We start from the raw sequence: 17,987 nt of genomic DNA, 5'->3' as shown, positions 1-17,987 counted from the left end.
AAAGTGACACTGGTCAGATTTGCAAAAAATGGCCAAGTCCTTAAGGTGAAATAGGGCTGAGTCCTTAAGGGGTTAAGTCCAACAGCATTAATGCTTTCTCTCTCTCTGAGCCTTTTTTAAATTTTTTATCATGGCCTCTATTCCCTTCTTGCATATTGTCCTTCACTGATCTGTCCATAGAAAAGTACATCCAGTGGCCAGATCTCAGGGACCACACCTCCTTCTCCTGGTAATGTAGCACTGAAGAGGCCATGCTGCCTGCATTCCATATGGGCTTTTAAACGGGTTTTCCAGTTTGTGGTTTGCACCAACATCCTAAAATAATTATTTATGAAGGCAACTTTATTTATGAACGGTAAGGATGCGATGACGTGAGTGGTAAGGTCTCGCTCTCCCTCCTCCCTCAACACCGGCGCTCCTCTGAACCATGCATCGCATTGAATTACCTCCTGGATCGCGGCTTTAGAGTGGCGCTGACCCCTTTTTTTGGACGCCGAGCTGTATCGGGGATAGATTGCTGCTCCTCCGGTTGGTTTCGTTTAATCTCCTGTGGCGTCTCCTGATCCCCAGCTGTCAGGGATCGAGCCAGGGAGACTCCGGGAGACTCCGGCGTCCTAGGCCTTGCTCACTAGACCACAGAGCTTCCTGGACAGTTTCTGTTACTTTTTTGAACCACCTCCTTGTCCTGAATTTTCCTGCTTTTGGTTTGACCAATGAGACCTGTGTACGCCCTATTTAAGGAAGACCATGTCACTTCCTCCCTTGCCAGATTATTGAGCTATCTCAGCAGTAGGCTTGCTTCAGCCTCTCAGTATTTGTCTGCTAACCTGCTCGTGTACTGAACTCTGCCTCCATCGACTACTCTCCTGCCTCATCCTGAATCCTTGTACCTGCTATCTCGTGTACCGACCCAGGACTGCCTGACTACTCTCTTGCCTTCCTCGTTCTTCGGCACTCATCTACCACGTGGACCTTATCGGGTCCATTGAGCCACCGCCATTCCTGCATATCGGGATCATTCATCCATTCCGTTTCCGTGCTCCTCCTCTGTTCCTGTGTCGCTGCCATTGGACTCTACCAAGCATTTGTGCAGGTAACCATAACACCAGTGGTCTGTCTGTCTGTCCGGCTGTTTCCCGGCCGCTGTGTTGTCCAGCTGTCTCCCCATTGCTGAGTGGACTCTGCTTTTCCAGGTTCCAGTCTCCGTGGGTGTCCCTTCTTGTGGTCTTGCTGCTCTGCTTCCATGGATGTCCTGCATTGATGGTTTGGACTCAAGTTGTGGAGCCATAAATGTGAAGATCCTGGTTTGGTGAGATCCATCCTTGTCCTCCTCCCCTGTTTGGGCATTTTATTTTCCCCCCTTTCTTTTGGCTCCTTGGTGTTAGTGTTTTTTTTTTTTTTTTTTGTCTCCTCAACTAACCCCAGAATTAATCCTCATCCCCTATCTTCTGTTAACTAACTATTATCCCTCTTACTGTTTCTGATTGGGAGTGAAAAAAAGGAAAAAGCGGGTTATAGAAAAAAAAATATACAGTATATATATAGCGATCAGTTAAAAAAAAAAACTATACTGACAAGGAAACAAAGAGATACATAGGGGAAAAGAGAAGGAAAAAAAAGTAAACAGGAGGGAGGAAAGAGGAAGAAAGGGTAAGGAGAAATATCAAGGAGACTGATTCTAAAATACAGGGGAAATAGAGGAAAATAAAGGGGAAAGGAAAAGGGAAAAAAAGGACTATACAAGGAATATACAAGATGGCCCCCAAACAGAATAGACAATCAACGGATTTGACGTAGCTAAAAACAGGACAGAAACCAATAGAGTATGCTAAAATTGACCAATTTTTGAGATCACCCAATTTAAGTACCAGGTCTGGACAAAAAGGAAAGCAGGATATTAATATAAGAAAAAACGCTCCTGAATCTAGATTGGAAGAGCCACCTGAGGGAGATCCTTATAACGGAGATGAGGAGACGCAAGGGAAAAATTCCTCTCTATTAGAAGAGATTCTATCAATTGTTAAAAACAATGGAAAAGTGATACAAGATATTGCGGTTCAATTGGGGTCAGTCCAGTCAGACATGCTTATCATAAATGGCAATTTGATAAAGATTTACAGCAGAATTAAGGAACTAGAAAATAGAGTGAACAATCTGGAGCAGGAAGTAAAAGTATTAAAGGCTGAGAATAGTATAGTAAAAAAGGATTATAACTATCTGAAAAAAAATATGGTGGACCTAGAGGATAGGTCAAGAAGATATAATGTACGAATTATTGGCTTAATAGAAACTCCTGATGAAAAAAACAAGCAGAAACGATCCAAGCTATAATCTTTGAAAACTTTGGGAAGGAACATTTTTTAACACTGTTTCTTATTAAAAAGGGCCCGTCGAATCCCTGGGGGCAAATTGATCCTGGGTAGGCCGCCAAAGACTGTAATCATCAAGATGTTAGCCTCTTATGATAGAGATATGATCTTGAGGTATGCACGGAATGTACCTTCGATTGTTTATAATGGATGTAAATTTTCTTTTTTTTTCTGGATTTTTCAAAAGAAGTTCAAGATAAAAGACGTACCTTTTTGGATGTTAAAAAATGCCTTCAGGGCAAGGACATTAAGTACTCTTTTTATACCACAGTTAAGGGTGGTATTTAATGAAACAGTACTCTTTTTTGACACTCCTGATATGGCCACCGATTGGTTAGATAGGAATAATGTTTAAAAAATATATTTTTTTTCCTCTTCCTTGATACTTTGTGCTTTCCTGTTCTGTTTCTTTTTGTTCTTCTTTTTTATGGTTGATGGAAGTCCGGCGGGGGGAGTATGGGAGGGATGGTCCTAGTTAAGAGGGCTGTTTTTTTGTATCTACAGATCAAGTGGGATATGGAGTAGTTGGGTGGGGAGGGCGAGGGTTGGGGGGATTCGAGGGGAGGGTGGGCTGTGGTGCGTCCAACGTGGGGAACGGAGTGAGGCTTGAGGAGGGTGATACACGGGCACTTTAGGATTAATTAATGATTATAAGAATACTTACATGGAATGTTCGGGGTCTGGAGGAGAAGGTAAAAAGACAGGTGGTGTTAAATTTGATAAGGAGACATCTGCCAGCTATCATTTGTTTGGTTGAAACTCATTTTTCACAGGAGATGATCCACTAACTTGGGGGGAGGTGGGCTACACAGGTTTATAATTCTACATATACTACTTATTCCAGAGAAGTTACAGTACTGATTAACAAACAGATTCCCTTTTTTTTGTTTGGTATCCTCTGTGGACAAACAGGGGAGATATGTTTTTCTTCATGGTAGGCTTGATGGAAAGTTATGTATCTTGGCTTTTATTTATATCCCCCCCCCCCCCCCCCCCATTTTCTAAGCAGGTATTGAATCATCTGATGGCCTTTGTGGATCAGTGGCCTGATTGTTTGGTGATAATCAATGGGGATTTCAATTGTGTGATGAATCCAGAGGTAGATAGGTTTTCCACTGAAGGGAATAGGTGCTCCCTGACCCAGAGGTCCCCCCTGGCTCGGTTTTGCCAAGAGGTGGGCCTTGTGGATGTTTGGGAATATCTATTTAAAGAAAAAAGAGCTTTCTCCTGTGTTAGTAATTCTGGAAGTTCTATATCTAGAATTGATCTGACCTTGATAAATAAAGGCTATTTAAATTGTGTTAAATGGATGAAATATGAGGCTAGATCTGTCTCAGATCATGTTCCCTTCTTAATAGAGCTATGTATGGTTGGGAATGATTCTAGAGTGAAACCCCCATTTATATTGAATCCCCATTGGCTATTAATAATTGATAATCACACTCAGATAGAAAATGAGATTACTTCTTTTTGGGATAGGAATTATGCACGCCTTTGTGGTATAATCAGCACTTACAAACCTTAGATGAATTAGCTAAGGATCAATATTGGCAAAAAAGTAATATTTTATATTTGACACAGCTAGTAAGTAATGGAGATATTATTTCATTCACAGAATTATCACAGAGAGAAAATGCACAGAAGTTATTATGGTTTTGGTATCTACAGCTAAAATCGTCACTTTTGAGTATAAAGAAAAAAATTAGGCTCCAAATACACACTTCAATACAATCTAATGAGTGGATAGGGAATCTGGATCAGAAGATGAAGATTTATCAACTTTATGAAAATTTACTTAAAGCATGATTTGGAGGTGTTTCTTCCTCTGGCCAGAGGACTTGGCAAAATGAATGTCCAATGATCCATCTGGACGATCAGGAGAATGTAACTTTGAACTTAAAATTGGTTTCACATAATTTTAATCACGTGTTGGTACAGTTTAATATTTTACATAGACTTTATGTTACACCTCTTTGGCTTAATAGATGTGGGATTAGGAATGATTCCAAATGTCCTAGGTGTGATGTTCCTGAAGCGTATTATTTGCATATGTTCTGGTCCTGTGTCGAGTTGAAACAATACTGGGGGGCAATTCATAAAAATATTGAGGAAAAATTGAAGGTGAGGATCCCTTTTTCTGCTGAATGTTGGGTACTGGGAGAGCTTGCCAAAGTGAGCTGTCAGCAATATAAAAAAAATCTTTTATTTAAGATAATGTTTTTGGCAAGACTTTTGATAGCACGTTCTTGGTTTTCGTGAAACAGTCCCACTATGAACACATGGTTAAATCTGGTGAATATTACTAAGAGATATGAATATATTTTGTATAAGCAGAGAAATACACAGAAAAAGTGGAGTGGAATCTAGGGAGACTGGAATTCATAGAGCTTCCTCTGCTCCTCCACTCTCCACCACCACCACCCCTCGTTCTGGGGACTGAGGAGTGGTGGTGAAGGGAGACGCATCGCAGGAGGGGGTGGGGGTTAAAAAAGAAAAAAAATTAATAACAATATCTTTTATATAATTGTTATTGTTGGAAGTTTAATAAAGTTTGTTAAAAAAAAAAGGTAGCTGTAATTTTGTGATTATTTCATTCAGGGGTTCACCGAGCCTTTCTGCTTCCTGAGGCGAAAACTGAAACGGCGCCCTAACCCCCCAATGCCATTTTCTTAATCTAACCCCTTCCCTCCAGCCCTACTGTTAAAGACATACTTGGAAAAAATTACAAAAGAGCTACAAAACATACAGCGTAATACAGCAACACATACTGTGCCCACTGTGCTTCCCAATACTATAGTGCAGAAACAGATAATACCCCTTCCGCTGTCTCCCTCTTGCCCCTACCTGGTGCTGCCTGAGGCAATCGCTTCACCTCGCCTCATTGGTGATGCACCCCTGATTTCATTCCGTTCTGGGCTCTAGTCACATGACCAAGTCCGTATATATCTTTCTTATTTCCTGTAATGTTATGTCCATGGGTTTTTCAAAGCAGCAAAAGGGCAGCGATAGGGGATTGTCTATATAACTAGCTGGGTGGGAGGAGCTATAAACTAGATGGGCGTTGTCAGGGGCAGTGCTGGAGCCGTGGTAGAGAAATGAGAAGTGCATGATGGGTTTGGTTGGATACAGCAACAGGAAGTACAATATATGGGATGGAAACAAACCAGAGTGATTGGTTTACATGGAGAAAACAGAGTCCAAACTGAAAAAGAAAAAGCATGGGGAAGATATACATGAGGTAGGAAACTACATGAACATGTCTGTTAAAAACTATAGAAATCCCAGAAAACCCCTTAAAAAATCATCATTACTCACTCAAAAAGCATTTTTCCCCTTTGTTCTATTCCTATCAGCATTGAAATCTGCACATAACTATACATACTGTGTGAATTTTTAATCTTCATCATGTGAATTTAAGTTTGCGGATATCTGACATGGATGTAGGTTAAATTCACAGCAAAATTCCCATGATTTCATGCAGATTTTACCACTGACGATTTTGGCCTGATCCGCTGCAGATTATTCTGCACGTTTGGTCTTACCCTAATAAATTCTTTATTCTTATGCCCCTTCTTTGATCTGATCCTAATTCAAATTGTGCCATGCAAATACATCTTGTCCCACAAAAAAAAGCTTTACAGTATGAGAAAAAAAAGTTATGGCCCTCAGATGTCAGGAAGAAAAAAAAACGAAAACACTAAACGTCACAGTTTTTATGGGGTTAAAAGGTAGAGATTCGCTGTAAATAATGGTGGTGCATTTTTTTTATATACATTATGGCTCACAGTGGGCTAAAAATGAAAAAGCCATACTCACCCTTACCAACGCCCTTACTGCTGCTCCTCTCCGCTGTCACGGATGGTGTTGCAGAAAGCAAGGAACTTATAAATAAACATCCGACTGGCATGATCCCAAACTAAGGAGCATATGGGTGAGCCCTATAAAACCCCTAGAGCTCTCCCTGACTGCTATGCCCATGCAAAGGTCTTAATGGTAGACGATTGCATGCCCTCGTACCTTTTACTATGTGACACCTGAAAACCCTATAATAGTGAGGGGACACGACCACCGGCTCCCTGCACTTAATACGGACGGAGTCAGGGTCACCTACAATCAAGCCAGGAAGGAAACACAAATAAAGGAAACAGACTTATCTGAGGAATCAGGAGAAGCAGCCTCCAGCAGTGAACACAATCCAGGAAGAAGTATAAACCGCAAAGTGAGGCAGTATGGGAGGGAATATAAAGGGAGACAATCAGTGCAAATAGGTGACAGCTGGGAGAAGGAAAAGAGATGAGAAAGTGAAACCAAAACAAAGAACATCATACAACAGGTAGAGAAGAACGTCTGCCAGATCTTCTCACAGAGCTGGCGGTGACATCCGCTTTGTGGTCCCAGCTCAACAACCAGAATGGCAGGCAATGCCTTCTCAGCCAATAGGGGAGACCCACCTAAGCAAGTCTATGGCTAAGTGGCTTTTTCCTGGCACTTTTTGTTGAGCCAGCACCAGGAAGTGGAGAGCAGCAGGGACCGAAGCAGCACCAGAACAGCAGCGATAAAGAATTGATGACAACAAAGCTTATTTTTCATTTTGAAACCACTGTGAGCCTTATACTAAGAAAATTGAAGGCGTTATCCAGCATTTATTAAATGATAGCCTATCCCTAGGGTAGGTCACCAGTAGCTAATTGTTGGGGTTTGACACGCTGCACCCCTTCTTATCAGGTCTATCTTATCTTATTCAGGTCTAGCTCCGTCGCCAGATGTCAGTGCCAGAAATCCGCAGCACCATCAATTGTGTACTTGACTTCAGTGAGAGCAGCACCGTAGCATTTAGCTCCCTCCACTACAATGTTGAAGGTGCTTTGTGGTTCCAGTGCTGACTTCTGGCCATGCAGCTACACCCGAACAGCTGAGGTTAGGGTGATTGGTGGGTGTGGGCCATGTCAGACCTCTGTCAATAAGCTAGTGATGGCCTATCCTGAGCATAGGCTACCACTTAATAAGCTGGATAACCCCTTTAAGATAGAAATGTATCTTTACATGTCCTAAACATTGTAACTTTTTAAACAAAATTAATTTTTTTTTCTTTCTTTTTTTTCTTCTAGTTTTTCACATTTTAAATGACGAAACCAAATTCTTCCTCTACAGTCAGTGGTTGACACAGTTTGTACCATCGATCTACACCATGCTGTTCACTGTGGCTCTGCCTCTAAATTTGATGGCAATTGTAATGTTTCTATTGAAGATAAAAATCAAGACGCCAGCGGTAGTATATATGCTGAACTTGGCGATAGCAGACGTGCTTTTTGTTGCCATCTTGCCTTTCAACATTGTTTATAGATTCTCAGGGAACAACTGGCAAATTGGAGAAGAAATGTGCCGCTTTGCCACTGCAGCATTTTACTGTAACATGTACTGCTCCATCCTGCTCATGACAAGTATGAGTGCGGACAGATACATGGCCGTGGTGTTTCCAATTCACTCTCGTAACTGGCGTACAAAAAAACGATCTTGGTTGGTGTGTGTCTTCATCTGGCTTGTATCTATTGCTAGCACTGTGCCTCTTCTTCTCACCAATCAAACTCTTTACGTTGACGGATTGGACATTACAACTTGCCACGATGTGGTGGACTTAAAAGAGCAGCAGAGCTTTTACATGTACTACTTCACTGCCTTTTCTTCTATATTTTTCTTCTTTCCATTAATCATTACAATCTTCTGTTATGCTGAGGTTATTCGGGCCTTGAGTGAAAACCCACAAAACATTAAAAATTCTTCTTCTAAGAAGAAGAGAGCTATTCTCTTATCCATAATAGTCCTTTCTGTATTCATGATTTGCTTTGGCCCAACAAATATCATCTTTTTAATGCATTATCTGCACTTTCATTCTGGACATTCTGACTCTCTATATTTCGCCTACATTCTGTGTGTTTGTATCAGCAGCATAAGTACTTGTCTGGATCCTTTAATGTATTACTATGCGTCATTGAGGTGTCGGAAATATGTATATAGCCTATTATGCTGTAAGAAGCCCGATAAACTGCAGACTGGTCAGTCCCATGCAATCAAAGATTCATCTACAGAAAGTTCATTTCTTAAAGTTTAATACTGGGCTACAAGTTTTTGCTATGCATATTTCATGAATATATGGATTTAGGGTACTTTCACACTAGCGGCAGGCAAGCTGTTCACCCTGTCGGATCCATCCTGCCGCTATTTCGCTGTGCCGCCGGATGGCCGCTCTGTCCCCATTGAATTTAATGGGGACAGGGGCGGAGTGCCGGCGTAGCACGGCAGTTCGCGGTGCAAAGGCGCCGGACTAAAAAGTCGGACATGCAGTACTTTTAGTTTGTGGCCTTTCTTCGTGCACTGCCGTGCTGCGCCGGAGCTCCGCCCCTGTCCCCATTATAGTCAATGGGGACGGAGCGGTAGTCCTGTGGCACGGCAAAATAGTGGCAGGATGGATCCGACAGGGTGAACAGCCTGTTGGATCCGTCCTGCCGCTAGTGTGAAAGTAGCCTTAAATGTGGTACTGGAATAATTGCTGTACTTTTAGTGCCCAAGTGCATGCCCACAAAATACTGCATGGCTGTTCTTTTTGAGAATATACTACTTAATATAGAGGAGAATGTAAAAGGTAGCTGTTATATCATGTAATGGGCGTGCAACTAACTGAAAAGGACATAAGGGAGGGGCATTGAAAGAAGAACCCCATCAGCTACTCCTAGCCAATGAACAACTTAGAGGGTGTTCTCAGTTATTCTGATTGGCTGAGAGTTGCTAGCAGACATTACTATCCTCAGAAGTCTCCTCCTTCTTGTCCTTTTCAGTTGGTTGCTTGCACAGTTTACAATTTTGTAGTCCAAACTTGGATTCAGACATAAAAATGTTAAAAGTATTCTATGGTTAGTAATATAAACTTATAGCTAACCTGTAATGTGATTTTTTTTTTCTTTGTGAATAAAATAATATATACATGATATTATGAATTATTGAGTACAAAGTTTTCTAACCCACATATACTGAACACATCCATCTATCCAGTTGCGTACAGACCACTGAGGCAGACCACGCAGCTGCCATGGAGCCCAGGGTGAGAGGGAGCCTCTCACAGAAATTTTTACTCAGCTTCTCATAACACAGTTGTAACATCTTGAAGTATGTCACTGAACTACTGTCACCTGGCTTCATAATCTTAAGTGTATATTTATTATTATCCTGTGTAATCTTGCTTTGCATTTTCTATTATATGCATTTGCCATGCCTGTTTTATATTACTGTAGTAATTTTCCATGTACACCAGCAGGTGGCAGCAGCGTGTAGCAGACTATAGTTAGTATCTAGCCTGGAATAGTCCATTCCAGGTTAGCCCCCCCTATTCTGAGGAGTGGAATGTTCCTATTTCCTACCTCATGGGGAGGAAGGAAAGTTCTAGGCAGTGTGTACCAGCCACCCCTGCTGGGGTAGGTTGTGTTAGTAGGAGCTCCCAGAATCAGGGATCCCAACCCTGGATTCTGCCTCGGCTGAGGCAGGGATCCATCTTCCCAGCCTGAGCTATCAGTCTCAGCTGGTCGACCAGAGAAGCAGCCACCCACAGAACTATAGATCTCCAGAAAGAAGACATCATATCCTGCAAGCAGTCCTGTGAGTACAGATCCCAAGACCAGGAGAAGCTAAATTCCTCCTCAGCTAGTCAGGCCCAAATTAAGCAGACTAAAGACAGAGCAGAAGCTAGATACCTGCCACATATTGCCAAAACCTGCTGGGACCCAAGACTTATGTTGTAACTTGCAAGGATCAAAGCTGCCATTCATTAAACTCAAGTTGGACTTTATTATCTGTCTGGATCTCAATTATTTCATCAAAACTCCTGCTAACCACACTCAATTTTATTGCAAGTGAGCCAGGATCCAGGAGTCCAGCCGTACCAAGGTAGGAGACACCGTTGACACTACACAGAGACATTATCCCCCTCTGGCATTCCTCACCTGGTATATGAGCTATAACATCTTAAAGGGCCCTGCTATAGTAACTGCGCAAGCTGCAATTGGCGTCACGAACTCTTACACATATATACTGACCCACTGACCCAGTGTCCTGCTCATTGCACAGTCATAGGCCCTGATTTATCATACCTTCACTCCAGTATTCTGGCGTCAAAAAGTCGCAATCTCACTCCAGAGAGGGTGAGGTTGGAAAACTGGAGCAGCTTCTCTAGACAAAAGTGTTAGGTTTAAAGATAAGACAAATTTATCAAACTTGTGTAGATACTCGTGTAATCGCTCACCATTTTGCAGCAGTACCGCACATCTTGGATCTCCAAAGTGCCATAGAGGAACCCAGGCTTGGCTGTGTCAGTTCAGTCCACCCTTTATGCTGTGAATGCTGTGAATCCTGGACAAATCTTCTGACACTTGAGGTTAAAAACTCAGAATTTGTATTTCAACTGCATAAAAGCAACATCATGCAATACAAAAAAAAAGCTACGCGTTTTGGATGAAACACATCATCCTTCCTCATGGCTTATCCACTATCCAAGTGTGAATGCCTAGTGTATATACATGAAAGTCATGTGGTATCTCCTCCTACAGGGAGTGGTGTTGACTTGCTCAGGTGAATAAAATCATGGAGGTCATCTCCCTAATTAGCACATGGCAGCACAGCAAGTAGAAAACTGTATTGGGGTCATTTATAGAGTTGAATGGACACCTGGATGTTCGGATTCAGCAGGTTCGGCCGAACTTGAAAAAAAAGTTCGGGTTCGGGACCCGAACTTGACCCCGAACCCGAACCCCATTGAAGTCAATAGGGACCCGAACTTTTGGCCACTAAAATGGCTCTAAAATAGCCCTGGAAAGAGCTAGAAGGCTGCAAAAGGCAGCAAAATGTGCTTAAGAGCATGACAAATTCTCTGCAAACAAATGTGGGCAGGGAAATGAATAAAAAAAAACATAAAAGACCTTAAAAAAATAAAAATTTGGAATGATGTAGGAGGAAGAAGTTGAGGAGGCGGTGAATGGGTGGATGTGACCGTGTAGGTTCACGTGGCGGTCTAGGTGGAAGCGGCGGCGAAAGAGGAATAGGTAGCCAACACAGATGTGTGTTATTTTGCATTTTTACATATCCCCCAAAAAGTGCACTTGAGTACAAGGATGGATGGTTGAGGCTGTTAGAACTGTCTATTCTGCACAAGGTACAGACAAGTCTTGTGGGATCCAGGCCTGGTTCATTTTTTTATTTATATTATCTTTTTATTGGCACCAAGGTACAGGCACACAGGCCATGGTGTTATACTGGTAAGCACATTGTGAGTACATTTCAAATACATGGCTCATACAAGGTAGGTACAAGGAAATAAGTATGCGAATAGATGAATAAATGAGTAAGTAAGTAAGGCATCCATAGGTATCAATATTGAGGGAATGTAGTACAAGGGGGGTACATATTAACATCTTAGTGGGGGCCATCTTCATGTAGAGATGCCAATTATCAATAATGGAGAAGTAGGGTGAGAAACTTTCAATCTGCTAGTTGATAATGTCCTTGAGAGGACGGGATGTCATGTTTTAATAATGGAGCTAATCTGGACTGCTGCTGTCCAACAGCTAACTCGTGATATATGAAGGCTAGGTGTGGTTTTTGGGGGCTCTATAGGTTGACAACGGGAGCCATTTTTTAAGGAATGTAACGTGTGTGCGAGTCTCCCATGAGGACAGCTCCTCGAACCTATGGAGTTGGTCTATTTTCTGAAGCCATTGTTCCATTGGGGGGGGTTAGGATCTGCAACCAGAATCTAGGAAGCAAGAGGCGAGCAGCTATCAGCATCTGTGAGAAGATATAGGGTGGTTGGGTATGGCCCTTTTCTGAAGTGAGAGACAACAGAGCCAATTGTGGGGACGGTTGGATGGATGTGTGACAAATCTTGTTAGCGAGGAAAAATATCTCGGACCACCATTTAGAGATAAGGGGACAGGTCCACCAGATGTGGAGGAAGGTCCCTTTCTCCCCTAGGCACCTCCAGCAAATGTCCGAAGCTGTCTCAGAGAAAAGAGATGTCTTATCCGGTGTGTTATACCATCGAGTGAGGATTTTGTATCCCTTCTCTTGGATTCGGACACAGCGGGAGGCCCTATGAGGGGATTAAAGGAGTCTGTGGAGGGAGGCAAAGGGAATTTTAATATTTAAGTCAAGTTCCCATTGTTTTATGAAAGATAGTTTAGCTAGAATAGGTGGAAGATGTAGACTGCTATATATTTGTGAGATGAGTCTTTTAGGGGTTGTGGGATGGGATATTATGGACTCGAGCCAAACCAGGGGACGTTGGAGGTCACCTAGTTGGACATGTTGTCTTATGTAGGCACTGAGGTATAAAAACTGCAAAGAGGTCACAATGGTTAGGGCTGAGTAGAGCGTTTGTAGCTTCTAAATCTATGATATCTCCGGTAGGGTTCGTCAGCGAGATTAAGGAAGTTAATGAGGATTTTAGCCCCTGAGAAGCAGACGCTCTTAAGGTAAGGGGGGCCTATTACGTATTTTACTGTTAGTAAAGGGGATGGAACAGTGAGATGTGGATAGCCACTTCCATGCATCTAGGGTGGCTTTGACATTTGGATAGTGGGTTAACGGACCAGGCAGAACGTTTTTATGACCCAGCAACAGTGCTCTGGCTGGTCTGTTTAGTATTGTAACGGGGTTCCGAAGGTGCACTCGGTCTCCCATCAGCCGCAGACCTGCTGCTTAGCTTCGGGAGCGAGGATCTGTGTTTGACCTCGTTCCCAGGGCGGCTTTGCTAGCTGGGAGGCTCCCTGCTCTTAGGTCTGCCTTGAGCGCCAAGCTGATCACTCTGTGCTTGACTGGTCGGTCTGTCGGTCATGTGACGCTGGCCACATCATATGACCCTCACTCCCCACTACAAATACAGGCAGCCTGCTGGCCACAGGTTGCCTGTTAATTTAGGTTCCTGGCAGTTGTTGGATACCTGTGTACTTACCTGATCCTGTTCCCTGACGATCCTTTGCCTGCTCCTCCTGTACTGCGCATCCTTCCTGGTATATTGACCTCGGCTTCCACCTGACTATTCTTTGCGGACTCCTTTGGTACTTCTCGACTCTCCTGGTATTTATGACCCCGGCTTCTCTTGACCTTTCTTTGCTTATCCCTCTGTACTGCGTTGTCCTTCCCGCACGTATTCTAGGTTAGGGACTGCCGTCCAGTTGTCCCCTGTCATCGGGACTCGTGAGGCAAGTAGGCAGGGCCAGGGGTGAGGGTGGAGCGCAGTGGTCAAAATCCTCCCCCCTGTGTGTGTGTGTACGTGACCGTTACAAGTATATCCAGTTCAATTTCTACTGCAGTATATTGCGGAGAGGGGCATAGCCAGGCTACAGCTCGGGAAAGGAGTATAACCTTGCCATAAAGATCTGGGTTCAGAAGACCTATACCCCCAGCTTGTTGAGGTTTAGTGAGAAGGTAGAGTGAGAGTCTCGCTTTCATCCCATTCCAGACAAAGGTTCTGAACTTTTTTTGCATCTAGGCATAATAGTGCTTGGGTATGGGGATAGGGAGAACTTGCTGTAAGTAAGTGAGACGGGGGAGGATTAGAGATTAAAGCAAGTTTTTGCGGCCAAACCAAGACAATGTGGGATTGGATCGGGCAAGGTTGTCTATAGCATTAAAAATTGAGGATCTTAGTGGGATGTAGTTAAGAGAAAAGAGGTCTGTTATTTTGGGGCTTATTTTAACTCCCAGGTAGGTGATGATGGGAGAGGACCAATTGAAGGGTGAGTTCTCCATTAACTGTCGCTTGGTGAAGAGGGAAATTCTGGAGCATAGAACTAGGGATTTGTTGGCATTGATCTTAAAGTCTGTGCTGTAAAGGTCAAGGTGAGTCTGAATGCGGGGCAGGGAGACTGTCGGGTTCACAGTCATCATCAGGATGTCATCCGCAAATGCTGCAATTTTCTGTTCCCTACCTCCCAAACATAGACCCTCAATCTCTTGATCCATCCTTATAATTGATAAAAGCGGTTCCAAAGCTAATATGAATAGAAGTGGGGAGAGGGGACAGCCCTGGCGAGTTCCATTGGTTATAGCAAATGGGGAGAAAAAGTTCCCGTTGACTAGAACCAGGGCTGTTGCCTGCTCATACATGGCAAAGGTAGATTGCACAAAGGGACCAGGAAGGCCAAACCCCAACAAGACATGTTTCAGATAAGTCCAATTGACCCTATCGAATGCTTTCTCAGCATCTGTGCTGAGGAGGAGTAGAGGGGAGGAGATATGTCTGGCATGACAAAGTGCATTAATCACTCTAGTTGTGTTATCTTTGCCCTCTCTGTTGCAGATAAAGCCAACCTGATCTCTGTGAACAAGATGGGGAGAAGATTTGCCAGCCTGTTAGCCAGCATTTTGGCCAGGAGTTTGAGGTCTATGTTTAGGAGGGAAATGGGCCTATAGTTGGAGCATTGTTTGGAATCTTTCCCTTCTTTAGGGATGAGTATGATATGGGCCGCTGTCATGTCTCTAGATAGCGGGACTCCTTGAAGAGCAAGGTTACAGACTTTAAGAAGATGTGGGAGGAGGAGTTCATGAAAGGTTTTATAACATGAGACCGGGAGGCCGTCTGGACCTGAGCTCTTCCCTTGGGGCATTTGGCGTAAGGCTTTGTTAAGTTCGGTTAAGGAGAAGGGGGCTTCCAATTTTGTCTTTTGGTCAGGAGAGATGGAAGGTATATTGGATGAGTATAGAAAGGCTGAAATAATGGGGGCACGCGTTTCTGGAGTTGTGTTGGAGGGAAGGTTGTAGAGGTTTTCATAAAAGGAGCGGAACTGAGCTGCAATCTGGAGGGCAGAGAAAACTGGTTCACCTTCAGGTGAGGTCAGCTGATGTATGTAGTTTGCGGCTCTTCTCCCCTTTATCCCATGCATTAGAAATTTGGTGGCCTTGTCGCCATGGGTTCATTGTGCTGGGAGTTCATATAGTATTTAGCAGTTTTAGCTAATAAAAGGACCTTAAGTTCTGCTCTAAGGTTCGAGAGTTCCTGCAAGTGGGAATCGGTGGGGTTCTTTTTATGGCTGGATTATAGTCTTTGAATGTTTTTGAGGGCTTCATCTATTGCTTTTTCCCTCAACTTTTTTGGGTAAGATCCACTATTAATGAATTGGCCTCTGATGAAGGGTTTGTGTGCACCCATAGTGTGTTGGCAGAGAGATCGGGGGACTCGTTCAGGGAGAAATATTCCTTAATGTGTTTGGTGACTAAATCAATCGTGGTTTGGTGTCCCAGTAGGAATTCATTTAGTCGCCAGTTATAGCGTGAGGGGTTACTGAAAGGAAAATTGGGGAATGGTCAGAGAGGTGTATGGAGCCAATCAAGGCCTCTCTACAAAGATGTAGGTGTTCTTTGGAGATAAACAAATAATCTAGGCGATGATAGGTACCATGCACTGAGGAATAAAACATATAGTCTAATGTATTGGGATGATAAGATCGCCAAACATCTATCAACTGTAGGTTCCAAAAACTGTCACATATGGCTTTAAGAGACTTGCAGGAATGGGATGATTTATGGGATGATGTGTCTACTAGCGGCTTTAAGGCAATGTTCAAATCTCCTCCCAGAATCACTATCCCTTCTTTGAAGGAGTCGATGAGTGGGTAAATCTTTGAAAACCAAAGGGGTTGGTTAGAGTTGGGGGCATATAAATTTATGAAGGTGTAGGTTTGTGGGCCTATGGTACTTTTGACCAAAATAAATCTTCCATCTGGGTCTTGAGTGTGGTCTACATATTTAAAGGGAATTTTCCTCTGAAATCCTATACTAACTCCACCTGAGGCTGAAGTACTTCCCCCACAGTGATACCAATGGGAGTAGTGGGAAAATTGCATATTGGGGTAGTGATTGAAACGAAAGTGCGTCTCCTGGAGAAACACAACATCTGCTCCAATTTTCCTTAGGACCGTAAAGATTTGACTCCGTTTTGAAGGAGAGTGGAAGCCTTTTACATTGTAAGAGCCTACGTGTAAATCAGCCATTGCAAGCGGTGTGTGTGAGGGTACCTTGTGGCCATTGAAGTGTCCTCCAGGAGAGTGCACTAACAGTAGGGAACTCCACTGTCTGAGTCTGGATGTGGGCCGAAGTACAAGGGATCTCACATTGTACTGAGATGGGGGTCAAGTCCCTGTATAGCACCCTAATGAGGGCTATAGGGTAAAGAGCAAGGATGGGTCTAGCAATTTGTAATCTATGGTTAGGGAAACCAATAGGCTAAACACATATTATGTCAAGTCCGGAAGCACTAGTAGATGACTGAGGCATGGAACTTTCAATTAAGGATCCTGAGAAAGGCTCCTGGGAGTGAGCTGATGGCCCCTTTTCTTGGATCTCGATGATTTCGGGATTAGCTGGATTTCAAATGGAGCCACTTTGGGTAGGTCTGGTCATTCTCCTAGGTCATGGTAAATTTTCTATCTGCATAGGGGAAACGTCAAGATGTTAAAAAATAGGCGCTAGTTTAGAATACGTCGAGACACTGATCCGCTTGCCTGCATATGAGAATGAGAGTCCAAATGGGTAGGACCAGCGGTAAAGAACCTTATTGGACCGGAGCCAATCGGTCAGTGGTTTTAAAGCTCTGTGTTTCTTGAGTAGAAGGGGCCAGATCCTGGTAGATCTCATAGGAGAGGTCAGAGTGATTACGTGCTGCATCCAAGATGGCCGCTTTAACTGGGAAATTTAGAAACTTGCAGATGACATTGCGGGGTGGCTCAATCGGCTTAGGTTTGGGGCATAACGCCCTGTGAGCGCGTTCAATGATGATTTCTTGGGGGAAATCGGGCCCCAACAGAGAGCCGCATATGGTGAGGATAGATGAATTCACCCGGTGGAACTGATTCTGGGATCCCCCTGAACCTTAAATTGTTGCGGCGCCCTCTATTCTCCTGGTCTTCCAGGGCATTTTGCAGCTTGTTTAGGTGCGCTGTGCAGCGACGGAGGGAGACTGACACAGCTGATTGATGGTTCAAGGCTGCGGTCTAGTGGGTTTCCAGGGTTTCCATCCATTCCCCAATTTGCCTCACCTCTTGTCTGAAGGCAGAGAATTTGGCGAGAATTGGCTCCATGACTCTGCTAAGGGCTTGATCCAAGTATCGTCTGGTGAGCGGTAATTCAGAGCTGGGTTGGTGTTCTTCTGAGTCGCTGTCTCCCTCGGACTGTGCAGGGCCGCGCTTCAGGGCCTTGGGCTGTTAAGCCGGCGCCATATTTGGTTCCCGTGGCGCGATCATTGCGGCTGCTTTTTTAAGGAATTTTTCCATGTCGCTGCTTGGAATCTGGCCTTTGGGGTTTGCAGGGAGTTCTCCTAGCTTGGGGTTCCCAATTTTCAGCATCCTCGCTTGGTAGGGCTGATTATAGCTGGTGCTAGGGACAATCTTCTGTGCAGAGCCGTGAACTAAGCGTCCAACTCAGTCCGGCGCTAGCTCCGCCCCCCCAGGCCTGGTTCATTTTAATGAACGTGAGCTTGTCCACGTTGGCTGTGGACAGGCGGCTGCGTCTGTCTGTGATGACGCCTCCTGCCGTGCTAAATACACGTTCAGAGAGTACACTGGCTACAGGGCAGGCCAG

General features: G+C 43.9%; 1 protein-coding gene across 1 annotated transcript in view; it reads left to right on the top strand.

Moving 5' to 3' along the window:
- LOC122936072 (proteinase-activated receptor 1-like) overlaps positions 1-8,582 on the top strand; it is a 138,575-nt gene extending 129,993 nt beyond the window's left edge. The window contains exon 4 of the mRNA XM_044292074.1: positions 7,478-8,582. Coding sequence (XP_044148009.1) covers positions 7,478-8,478 — 1,001 coding nt within the window. The 3' untranslated portion in view covers positions 8,479-8,582. The remainder of the gene's footprint in view (positions 1-7,477) is intronic.
- Positions 8,583-17,987: the final 9,405 nt, after the last annotated feature.

This window comes from Bufo gargarizans, chromosome 1 (assembly GCF_014858855.1).
Source record: "Bufo gargarizans isolate SCDJY-AF-19 chromosome 1, ASM1485885v1, whole genome shotgun sequence".
NCBI classification, from domain to species: domain Eukaryota; kingdom Metazoa; phylum Chordata; class Amphibia; order Anura; family Bufonidae; genus Bufo; species Bufo gargarizans.
Note: the sequence above shows the minus strand (reverse complement) of the source record. Positions and strands in the feature narration are given on the sequence as shown.